Genomic DNA, 13,003 nt, shown 5'->3' with positions numbered 1-13,003 from the left:
GAACTGTTTCTGTCAATAATTTACCAAAGAACAGAATTCTCCGGATATAAAGGTATACTTCTAAGTGCTCAAATGGAAGGCTGCCCTAACATCCACTGGAATGGCAGCAAGAAAGGAATCGCAAAGTGTTTGTTTCTCCAGACATTTTCATTACTTGGCAAAATGCATATTTTAAGAAAACTTCTTTTACATGCTTTGAATTTCAGTTTGAATTATTAATTCTCAATTTTCAATATCTCTAGCATCAATATTGACTTTTCCTATTATTTACAGCTGATAAGATTTGGTTTCTGTCCAATTTATCAGATAAAAACTTTAAATTCATACAGAAAGTAGTCAAGATACAAAAGTAGTCAAAATATAAAATCAAAGCCGGGCATGCTGGCCCATGGTTATAATCTCAGTAGGAATTGGGAAGCTGAAACAGAAGGATCACAGGTTCAAAGCCAGTCTCAGCAACTTAATGAGATGATTGGCAACTTAGTGAGACTCTGTTTCTAAAGAAAAAATAAAATAGGGCTAGGAGTGTAGCTCAGAGTTAGAATGTCCCAGATTCAATCTTCAGCACCAAAAATAAAGATAAAAAGTCAATTAAGTATAATTTGAAATACATCATAAATCTAAAATGTATATATGAATATAAAATAGATGTGGCTAATTTGATAAAAGAAAAATAAAATAATAGTGAATACTTAAATTCCTATATGTAGATTTGAAATGTCATACTTTCAATATAAAATGCAGTTTATATTGGATAAATTTACATAGAACTCATCTTGCTGCATATTAAAATAAAAACAAGGTAATTTAACCCATTTTATTATGCAAATTAGCAGAAATAAATTATACAGTTTTATTTACTTTAATAAATAAAATATGTGGAAATTTTTATTGTTCACGTAAAATGGAAGAATTTCAACCATGAACATTCTTTCTTTTTTTTTTTTTCTGTATTGGAGATTGCACCCAGGTGCATTCTACTTCTGAGCTGCATCCCCAGCTCTATTTTATTTTTTATTTTAAAATGGAGTCTTACTAAACTGCAGAGGGCCTTATTAAGTAGCTGAGGCTGGCGGTGAACCTGTGATCTTCTTGTCTTAACTTCCCAAGTAGTGTAATTACAAGTTTGCACTACCACGTCCAGCTGAACATTTTTAATAGGTAGATTTAAAAGAAAAGTTTTAAATGAATTTCAAAAAGAATTAAGCTGGGCATGGTGGTGCGCACATGTAATCCCAATATTTGGGAGGCTGAGACAGGAGGATTGTAGGTTCGGAGACAGCCTCAGCTACTTAGTGAGGCACTCTACAACTTAGTGAGACCTATTTAAAAATTAAAAAATAAAATAAAATAGAACTAGGGTGCAGCTCAGAGAGAGAATGCTTCTGGATTCAACCTCCAGCACCAAAAACAAACAAACAAAAAAGAATTAAGGTACGTAGCATTATAATAAAATACACTATTTAATGCCTACTTAATTAATGTATAGAGAAATTTATGAAACTTTGAGATTCATTTTTATTCTTAAAAGATGAAATTTAAACATTCATCCTAAGAAAAATGAATTTGAAGCAATATATGGTGTAGTACCTTTAAAAATGTTTCTCAAGTTCATAATTTGATTTTTAATTTCTATATTACAATGAATCAAAAGTACTCTCATGAAGAAATATAAGTTTCTAATGAAAATTGGCTTTGCTCTTTGGATGGGATAGAGATGCAAATTATATAAATATATAGAATTGAAAAATTAATATTATCTTTTATAACATACTTTTAAAAAATAGTTTCATTCATATATGGAAGAGACTGAAATTATATAAATATAGTATAGAATTGGAAAATTAACCTTATCTTTTACAACATACTTTTTAAATTAAAAACAACTATAGAATATAGTTGCAGAGATAGGCATTATGGTCAGGTGTGGTGATGCATGGCTGTAATCCTAGTACTTGGAAGGCTGGGCCAGGAGGATTGTAGGTTCAATCTAGTGAGACACTGAGATACTCAGCAACTTAGTGAGACCTGTTTTAAAGTTAAAAAAGAAAAACATAGAGTTCAGGGTATAGCACAGAGATAGAATGCCCCTTAAGTGCTAGGTTCCGTAAAAAAATAAAAAGGAAGGAAGGAACTAAGGAAGGAAGGAAGGAAGGAAGGGGAAAAAGAACAAAGAAATAGGCGATATCTTACTCGGCCATTATAAGCAAGATATGTAAAATTTAGAAATTAAAATAATCACATTATATTATAGCATATTTTAAAATGTTGATGGAATATTCTTACTGATTTTATATAAAACTTAGGAACTTTGCTAAATGAACAGAAATCAATAATTTTTTTCTCCTTTTCTTCTCATATAAGAAATTAAATCCTTCTTAGGAAGTTTTGGTTGAATTATTACAATCACTTCCAACTAGCATAGAGTATTAGCAAAGCATTTGAGTTTCAATTGGAGACAAATATTAATATAATTCCAGTATTTATAATTTCAATCAATAGAATAAAAAGAAATGATGACAAATTAACATTTGAGACATGTGTGATATGTCTTAGTAAGCATATGATGCTTTCTTACATATTTTGACATTATGTTTGCAAGAAGCTCTGGAATCCTAAATTGTATATTACATCAATTGCATATATGCTCTATTCATCAGGTTAAGACAAAAAGGATAACAGAGCTTCAAGAGCAGTTAGGTAACATGAAGAGTAGATTTTAAATCTGTGAGAGACACAAAGAGGCAAATGCAGATATGCAGACATGTGTGGACCCTTTCCAAAACAATAGGTTAATATGAAAGGATGCATGAAAAAGATGCCTCTGGTATGTTCTTAGCCATGCTTGAACTTCAAATTAAAACCAAAATAAAAAGGTGCTCTTGGCATACATTAGACAATTACCAGAAGAATATTTCTCAAAATAAGAAATGGTCTTAATTAAAGTTGTGGAAATGTTGCTATTTGGGGTTCTAAATTCAAGACAGTGTGATTAATGTAGACATGCAGTTTGACTAATGTGAGAACCTAATGTCTATAGTAAGTTCAGAGGTGAAAGTGAAATGTTACATAAAGTTACACATTAGCTAAAAGAACTCCAGGAACTTCAAAACTGGGCAGGGGATTCACGTTTAAAGCTGAGACATGAGCCCAATACACATTAAAAATACATAAAAGTATATTTCCATTAAAACAAATGGGAAAAGTCAAAACCTAAATCCTGACATTTATGAGAAATGAGATAAGGTACAGAATCCACTAAGGCAGAAAATCTATAATTAGCTAAGTGAAGAGTGGGTATATGGAATTTTAGAGCATGAAAAAGTGATTTACTTGGCCAGAGATCATAAGTGACAAAAGGATGGGAAGGGGAAGAGCTTTAGAAGGGACCACAGAGCCTCCTCTGTGGAGAGATCATTGAAGCCATCTGTTCTCCTCCCCTCCCTTGCCATTAACCTGGAAAACACGCTCCACTATGAGAAACAAAGGATATATGTATATTTCTATAAGTGTATGTAAATCAAAGCAAGCTGAAATATGTTGGAAGCCTTGGTTAGGAAGAGCTAGAAGTCGCAACCTCTCCCTTAGGGTGTAGAGAAAAGACAAAGGCCAAGTTTTCATCAGCCTCTGCCAAGTCATAGTTGCGACTTTCGGCAACCTTTTCCACATCTGTAAAGTAAGGGCAATTATAAGTGCCTCGCCACCTGCGATGGCAATGGCAAGCACTATTTCAGTGGCAACTTGTCTTCCTATTCCTATGTGCAGGTCGTTACAAAGTGTGCAGCATTTGCATTCCTTCCATAATTCTTTTTTTATTGATATTCCGTTTCCTCCACAGATAAAAGCTTTGATGCAGACATTTCTCCCAAGCCCACTATTTTTCTTCCTTCAGTTGCTGAGACAAAGCTCCAAAAGTCTGGGACGTATCTTTGTCTTCTTGAGGACTTTTTCCCAGATGTCATTAAGGTGTATTGGAAAGAAAAGGACAGCGATAGCGTTCTGGAGTCTCAGCAGGGAAATACTGTGCAGACTAATGACACATACATGAAGTTTAGTTGGTTAACTGTGCGTGGGAACTCAATGCGTAAAGAACACAGATGTATCTTCAAACATGAGAATAATAAAGAAAGAACTGATCGAGAGATTCTCTTTCCTGCATTAAAGAGAGGTATGTGTATTTAAATGTAAATATACCACTTCAGGGAACGTTTTTGTAAGGTCATACTCTCTCTTTTCTATCATGTATTAATTAAAAACCGTACAAATCCTTCTTAAATGTTGTTGGATATAACGGTAGGATATATTCCCTGATATTTTCCCACAGAGTGAAAATTGTAAAGACTTTGGAAAAAAAAAAGCTGAAAATACGACTTGAACTTTCTCAACTTCAGTTAATTGTCTGAAATATTAAGACTATAGGATATGTTTTAAAATCATTAATTGGAATAAATGAGACAATATATATCAAAGCACATAGGAGCTTGGTACATGATAAATGCTAAAATAAAGTTTCCACTTTTAATGACCCTGATTGGGAAATAAAAATAATGATTCATCTTTCCAGAGTGTTCTATCAATCAAGCAAAATCCCCCACTTTAATCTCACGATTCATAAAGCTTAAGCTTCAAAGAATGAGTTTTTTTTAATTACATGTTGATTTGTATTGTCTTTAGTGTATTTTCCATGGAATACAAGCTCTACAAAGGAGGGAATTTTATCTCTTTTGTTTAGTGTTACAGTATAAGAACAAAAACCAGTCCCTGACATGTGTTTAAATTTTTAAAAACTTATTTTTTAAGCTGGGCGTGGTGGCACATGCTTGTAATCCCCGCGCTTGGGAGATGGAGACAGGAGGATCCACAGGTTCGGAGCCAGCCTTCTGGCTTAAAAGACTTTGTTTCCAAATAAAAAAATAAAAAATAGGTGTCTGGGAGTGTAGCCCAGAGGTAGAAGGGTTTCCAGAAACCCCAGTATCACCAAAAAAAAATTTTTTAATTTTTAAAAATTACATAACATAATAATAAATAATAAAAATTTTAAAATTTTACTAAATTTTCCCACCTTAATTGTAGATTATTAAATTTTTATTACAATTTTAATTAATTTGGTAGTTTTTATTTTACTTTATTATTAAAATCTTATATTTGTTTTATTAAAATTTTTCAAATTTTATTAGTCTCTCATTTCAATCTCAGTATCTACAAAGTTTAATGACAAAGAATGAGTTCTTAGTTTTAAAAAAGTTTCAGATGAAAGAATCATAGTGTATGTCAACAAAAAATTGAAATTCTTGGCTGCTAGAGTTTTATGATGGCCTTGAGTTTATATATATTACAGACACTTGATAAACAATTACTATAACACTAATATATTCTAGGCCTGCAGGGAAATGATGATGAGTAGACTAGGATGCATTAGGGACCCAAGGAAAGTGTGCTCCATAGAACACTGTCTTACTAAGTCACTCAGAGCCACGCACGCCTCAGGCACAATATCCCACAGGAGTCCCTTTAATGTAATGAGGTACATAACCACACCTGGACAGAGACCTCACTGGCAAAGGGCAGTGGTTCATAAACTGTGTCTCAGTACTGAGTTTAGTTAAGTAACAGTCCAAATGCCCCAGAGTGAACATAAAAATCATTTTGTAATTTTTCCTGTGGCTAGCCAGCCCTTTGAATCTGTAGGGCACAAGCCCATTACAAATGTGTGAAGACTTTTGCCATAAGCAGCCCAGATGTCTTAAGTGAGACCCTTAAGTTTCTGCATTGAGGAATGAGGTTTGAACAAGTGCCTTAGAAGCCAGGCAGGGTGGAACATGCCTGTAATACCAGTACCTGGGAGGATGAAACAGGTGGATCGCAGGTTCAAAGCCAGCCTCAGAAACTTAGCAAGCTCTTAAGCAACTTAGTAAAAGATTCTGTTTCAAAATTAATAAATAAAAAGGGCTATAGTATATAGTATAGCTTGGAGTTAGAATGCTACGGGTTCAATCCCCAGTACCAAAGTGATTAATAATAATAATAATAATAGCTGGGCATCATGGCACACGCTTGTAATCCCTGCCCTTGGGAGGCAGAGACAGGAGGATCGCGCAGGTTCGAAGCCTTGCTGGCTTAAGACACCCTGTTTCCAAATAAAAATATTAAAAAGATAGGTCTGGGAGTGTAGCCCAAAGGTAGAAGGGCTTCCAGGAACCCCAATATCACCAAAATAAAATAATAATTAATAATAATAATAATAATAATAATAATAATAACAACAACAACAGTTGAGCCTTAGGAATAAGCATGATTTGCAGTGTTATGGTTGCATTCCATTGCAGATTGTCTTGGACATTATACAACAAATGTAAAAAATTACAACTTTCATAAACTTCCACTTCATGTTCAGAAACATATGAACGATAACTACTGAATCATGTAGAATGGAACCAATTATTTCTGTAATTTGGGGGTTTGGATTTTTTTTTTTTTTTTGTAGTACTGGGGATGGAACCCAGAGGCATTCTACCTCCAAGCTACACCTCCAGCCCTATTTTTTATTCTTTATTTTGAAACAGGGTCTCACTAAGTTGCAAAGGGCCTCACTATGTAGCTGAGGCTGTCCTTGAACCATGATCCTCCCATCTCGGCCTCCCAAATGCTGGGGTTACAAGCATGCGCCACTACGCCTGACTTGGAGGTTTGGATTTTTAATGCTGTCTTTTCTCTCTCCAGATTGATTACATATATTAATTGATATATGTTCAGGAATAATTGACCAATACTTGCTCTCATTTTTGCCAGCTGTCCCAACTACTGATTCAGATGCTTGTTCAAAATATGAGAAAGGTAAGTTTTAGTGTGTCTGCCTTTGTACCATGCTGTAGCATTCTTTCCCGCTTGATCATCTTAGCTTCCAAATTACCATGGCTTAAGGTAGAAAAACCAGAATTGCTGCCTTTCACAGAATAGACTAACATTTTAAATTAATTAATCACCTACTGGGCATCACAGTGTCATTATAAAGTACTGGTTTGGATAGGAGATTATTTTAATTAGAGGATACAATGATAAACAATGAACTATTTCGACAAAGAAACTTCATTTATTCGTGTGTCTATTGTTTCTCATGACTGGGGATATCATGATATCAAATAAATTCTAAATTATTTGTGGAAGTCCTCTAGTTGCTGGTACTTACCACGTGCTTTTTGTACATAAGACCCTGGACTGTGCTCTGCATTCTTTTTTTTTTTGTTGTTGTTTAATTATCATCATTCTCCTGGCACATGGTATACAATTTTCCCCAAATTTGCAGTTGAGATTAACCAACAAAAATTAAAAGATTCTTGTACATATCACCCAGGAAATCTGGAGTTTCAACTCACGACTTCAAGTAAAAAGTTTATACTGTTACTTAGTTCTTTCTTCTTTCTCTAAGGTACAGTCATAAGTCAAGAAGTTCCAAAGCCAAAGTCCTGAAACACAAGATGGAGATATGTGGGGTGGGAAGGGTATGGGATTCAGAGTACCACAGACTAATAACTAGTTGCATGCATGTGGGTGAGTGACTTCCACTTTGTGAATAATATTTTGCTATCCTGCAAACCTATAATAATTATGCCAAATTAAGGGTTATTTAAAAGAGCCTGTATGTTAAATGTCACCTGAGGTATCTCATTTAAAAAGTTTAAAACAAATGCTATCTTCTGGGCCTCTTAGTGTGACTTGAAGTATTGGCACGGCTCTTCTCCCAGTCCTCTGTTTTTACAATCCCTGGGGCCTGGATCTCAGTGGCTGTAGCAGGCAAGAAAGGGAGGCGACACACCCCTGCCCAAGGGCAAAGGGTTACCTTTCCATACCCAAAGTGCTAACTCTATGAAAGGGGAACAGATAGAATGGAAATTTCCACAGGAAGAAACTTGGCCTTGTGGCTCATGGATTAGCCACAGTGGCATGCTGTTGCTATTTTTAGTTGTTACCTGACACCACATATTTCTTGTAAAACTTCAAAAGATCATGGTCATAATGGGAGACATTTAGAAAATGCATGTGATGTCCACAAACACCATAATATCTCAGGAAATTTGTATTAACCACTTTGATCCATTTTCCATAGCGCCCTTTTTTTCTAAAAACGCCCCATCCTTCCTGCTCTGAACACCACCGCATTCCTTTCTGGGGATCTCACCACACATACAATCTGCAGTGCTTCCATGCTTCCAATTCATGCAACTCCAATTTATATTTATCTTTTGATGCTTGGGGTATTTATCACACTTAGAGATGCATAATCACAAAGTAGAAGAGAATGTGTTCTCTAAAATCACATTGCTGGGGTAAAAAAAAATCAATGGTTGCCACTTACTAATGCATATAATGGGAAAATTAATCCTTACAAGGTCCCCAGTTTGTTAGTTTGCAAATAGTAATAAAAATCATCTCTTTATCTCAGGGGTTGTTTAAAAGATTAAATGATATTAAGTCTTTACATAAAAAACTCTCAAAATATTGCTTGGTATTTGGCTAGTGATCGATGACTATTATGTCTAGTTATAACTTAGAAGCACGTTGGGACTGAAGAAAATGTACAAACTAGCTATCAAGAACTTTTGTCTCCCACTGAACTCGTAAATTAGAAATGCAGCCTTGCTGGGTGGCGCACGCTTGTCATCCCAGCATTTGGGAGGCTGAGACCGGAGGATTGTGGTTCATGGACAGCCTCAGCTACTTATGGAAGCCCTTTGCAACTCAGTGAGACCCTGTTTCAAATACAGAATTTAAGCCAGGCGTGGCGGCGCACGCTTGAAATCCCCGCGCTTGGGAGGCAGAGACAGGAGGATCGCGCAGGTTCGAAGCCAGCTGCGCTGGCTTAAGAGACCGTTTCCAAATAAAAATATAGAAAATAGGTCTGGGAGTGTAGCCCAGAGGTAGAAGGGCTTCCAGGAACCCCAGTACCACACACACACACACAAAACCAAATACAGAATTTAAAAAAAATAGGACTGGGAGTGTAGCTCGGAGGTAGAATGCAATAAATAAATAAATAAATAAATAAATAAATAAATAAATAAATAATTAAAACAAACGAATAAATAAGTAAAGTGCAGCCTTACTTTCAAGCATTAAGAAGGTTCCCAGTGGACACAGTGAGGTTGCTAATGAATTGACTTGCTACCTGATCCTTGCTCTTGGTGCTTCTGGTGGGAGTCGTGCATGTTGACCTTTGGGGTCTTATGGGGTGATAGCACCATAATGTAGGTCATCATAAAGAATCATTTGTGACCCCACCCCCACAGTGTGTCCTATGTGGTCAAAAGATCAGGTACACTAACTGTATGGCTTCTCCTAGATGCTCTGCAGGTGCAGCTCACGAACACCTCTGCTTACTACACCTACCTCCTCCTGCTCCTCAAGAGCACCCTGCACTTGGCCGTAGTCACCTTCTGTCTGTTGAGAAGAATGGCTGTCTGTGGCAATGGCAATGGGAAGAGCTCCTAACAGATGGTGCTGCGTTTATTGTTGCTAATGGTGTCTGCTGAGCACCTCGCTGGGCGTGCTCACTGGGCTCAGGCTCCTTACATTCTGATGTATATTATTCTGTAATTATTGCAGAAGGGTTTTGGAAACCATGGGTAAACTGAGAAGCTTCACTCTGTAGCAAAAGGGAGTTACCCATGGAGGCCCTGGCCCCACTGTCTCCATGGACCCCAAGAGCCCCTCCAGCCAGGCACATCATTACAGCCTTGGTGAGAACAGTCCGCGCAGTGTCTAGTCACTGCCCTTAGTGCCCTTTAACCAGAAGCCCTGGAAGCTTTCCACGCTCACACTCTGAAGAGGCCTTTCTTGATAATTGCATTCTGTGCTTTGTTTTTATAACAGACAATAAAATTTTAAAACTCTAAAGTCCATGCATATTTTAATTTGATGAAGTTCAAAGTATAAGGAGATAAACTGAGGCATGATTCTCAGCATTGTTTACTAAATACTCCCCAACACCACATTTTCAATTCTGTTCCTGCCATGGTGGGTATAGGACTTCCCTTGGGCACTGGCACCAAGAAAAGTCATAGGCAAACGAAGATACACACATGACTGCTCTTTTAAAAATCACCAGATTCCGGTTTGTTGGTTTGAGACATTCTGATGAAAATAGGAGAACAACTAATGTGACTCTCTGTGCGTGCTCAGGATTGTGCTAGTGTTTCACAAGCACCATTCCTGGTCCTCCTGTTAGCCCCATGACTGCCACACGAAACTCAAAGCAGTGTGGCGTAGGAGTTGAGCACACGGACACTGGACCCAGAGGGCCTGGGCTCCAGTCCTGTGTTTGGAATGTATTCTCTGGGTGACTTTAGACTGCAAATATTTGTGCTATAATTTCCTCCTTTGAAATTAAGCTAGAATGCCCTGCCTCCTGAACTTGTGTGGATCAATGAGATGAGTTAATAATGCTTGGTACAGGCAAGTCCTCAACTGTGTTGAGATGTGCTCTGCTCTAGAAATAGTAGACACCCTGTTCATGTACATGCAAAAAGAGGATCTCTGTTCTCACTTCTCTGCAGAGAGGCTGGGTGGGATGGAATAGGGACTTAGCTTCTACCATGTACCAGAAAATCCATGACACCGCTAAGAGCTCTTTGTGGTAAGTACAATTATGGACTATATCTTATAGAATAGAAAAATAATGTCATCATTCAAGATTGCTTTTTTTCTTTTTCTCCCATTTTCTTTTTTGGTGGTTTTTTTTTATTTTTTATTTTTGGTGGTACTGGGGTTTCTGGAAACCCTTCTACCTCAGGGCTATACCCCCAGACCTACTTTTTATACTTTTTTTTATTTTGGAAACAGGGTCTCTTAAGCCAGCGCTCATGGCTGGCTTCGAACCTGCGCAATCTTCCTGTCTCCGCCTCCCAAGTGCAGGGATTACAAGCGTGCACCACCATGCCCAGCTTTTTCTCCCATTTTGAATGAAAATATACATGTCTTCATGTGATTAAGTTCTATTTCTTGCACTATTTGTTTCTTTTACTTTTTTTTCTATTGAGTAATAATGCTAAGTGTACTTCCATAGGCAAAGATATAAAACAATAATCAATATATGATAGGAGGTCAAATTAAATGGTTTTATGAAGTAGGATTTTAAAAGTATAATCCTAATTTTCATTAAGAAATCATTTCAAAGCAGAAAAAATTATTCTAAAATACAAAACAAGGATTTATTTAATATTGGAAAGTTTATTGTTTGCACTCACAATCAGCTTCACATTCTGTGAAATATTTTCATTGTAAGTCAAGCAACTTCCTACTTTAAAAAATAGGACCAACGAGATTCAGGAAAGATTAAATTAAGTTTAGATCTACACCTCGATGCTCAGGAGTTGAGCAGACTTCTTTAGGTGAGATTCCTGGCCCTCTACCTAGAGATGGGGATCTATTTCTGCACTGAGAATGCACAGACACAAGTCAGGGATCTTTTAGCTCTCCAGAGCTTTGGGGGTCGGGTATCTGCTGGCTGGGCACGATGTCTCCTGTGGTTTCAAACCTCTCAGCACCTTCCTTCCCCCAGCCCTGGGTGGCCCAGAAATTCAGCAGCTTAGAGAGAGAGAGCCCTGTGGTGGAGGACACAGAGTGGGTGGTGGCCAGAGCTACTGTGGCTGATGGCATTTTAGTTTCTCAGGTTTCTTTTGTTAAGGTGCACTGTCAAATGTGGTTGATTCATGGAAAATGCTCAAAGTCGAGCCAGCCCTGACTGGTTGGGCAGCACGAGGGGTGTTTAGGGTGTGGGAAGGGAAATAAGGGCAGTTAAGCCACAACCAAACTCTCTCACTTTCAAAAGGCTGCAGCTAATGGGAAGAACAGATCCAGTTTCACATGTGAGATTGGGACGCACTGCCTCCCCTGGGGTGGGTGGGCTCTCTCTCTCTCTTTGCTTCGTGCATAGCATGTGAGCTGCTGCGGGTTGAGAATCTGATGCCCAGGACTGTTCTGACACTGACCCTCATCACAACCCTGACTTTGTTCTCAAGAAAGTCACAGAGGAGGAGGTCTGCAGCTCAAGACATCCCCCCAGGGGTCTGTGTTTCTCTTAGGTACTTGATTAATGCATGCTGGTACCTTTTGGTTTCATTTTCTCAGTGTAGATAGATTGGCCCAAGACCAGTGTCCCTGAAGCCATTAGCTCGATGTGGAACACAGCAATGTGCTTCAGGAACACAGACACAGAGGCCCTGAGTTCAACTGTGTAACTGCATTTCATATCCTGGATAATATTAAGTCCCCATACAGGAACAAAATGACTTCAAATTTTAACTATATAAAGCTTTATTGAGGACATGGGAGATATGTCCTCAATATTAATAACTATTTATTAGATAAATAGTTGACTGGGGTGAGTCAAAAGAGAGTTTTTCAGCAATGTGAGCATAGAGTACAAATTCCCCTATTCCCATGCTGCCTGGCACAGAGCAATGTAGGTGTGCAGGCTCCTGGACTCAGTCTGTCCAATCTCAGGGCCAAGTATAACTCTACTGCAGAGATAACCTCTGTAGGCATGTTAAAATCATAAACATGAACTCTTTGTGCTCAGTTGATTTTTGAGTGACGCTTGGATTCTTCTTAAGAAGACTGGCCTGATTCTACAGGTTTAACCATGCATGTCTGGGGAAGTGCTTTTTCTCAGGTTAGATTAGTAACCTGGTGTCCTTTCTGTGACTCATCTTTGGGCTTGCTGTGTTTGCATCTCTATTCCTGACACAGGAGGATGTCACTGATATTACACCGTTAAGTTCCTTAGGTCTCAGTTTCCACCCAAACTACCTGTATCCTTATCACCAGTACTCACAATTAAGTTATTAAGCTTTTCTTTTCTCCTTTCTTTTTTCTCTCTCTATTTTGGTACTGGGGATTGTTTCCAGGAGTATTCTACCAATGAGATACACTCCCAGCCTTTAAATTTTTTTTATTTTGAAATGGGTCTTGTTAAGTGCTGCACACAAGCCTAGAATCTGTGATCCTC

At 37.6% G+C, this 13,003-nt stretch overlaps 1 protein-coding gene across 1 annotated transcript; it reads left to right on the top strand.

The window, feature by feature from the left end:
- Positions 1-2,805: 2,805 nt before the first annotated feature.
- On the top strand, positions 2,806-9,486 carry TARP (TCR gamma alternate reading frame protein; the record flags this gene model as incomplete). The annotated part of the gene is made up of 4 exons (XM_080701170.1): positions 2,806-2,827; positions 3,839-4,168; positions 6,790-6,834; positions 9,338-9,486. The coding sequence occupies 4 exons, from the start codon at positions 2,806-2,808 to the stop codon at positions 9,484-9,486; spliced, it is 546 nt and encodes a 181-aa protein (XP_080557296.1).
- Positions 9,487-13,003: the final 3,517 nt, after the last annotated feature.

This window comes from Muscardinus avellanarius (genome assembly GCF_963383645.1).
Source record: "Muscardinus avellanarius genome assembly, chromosome: 9".
NCBI classification, from domain to species: Eukaryota; Metazoa; Chordata; class Mammalia; order Rodentia; family Gliridae; genus Muscardinus; species Muscardinus avellanarius.
The sequence above is the reverse complement of the archived record's forward strand: the minus strand, read 5'-3'. Positions and strand labels throughout refer to the sequence as shown.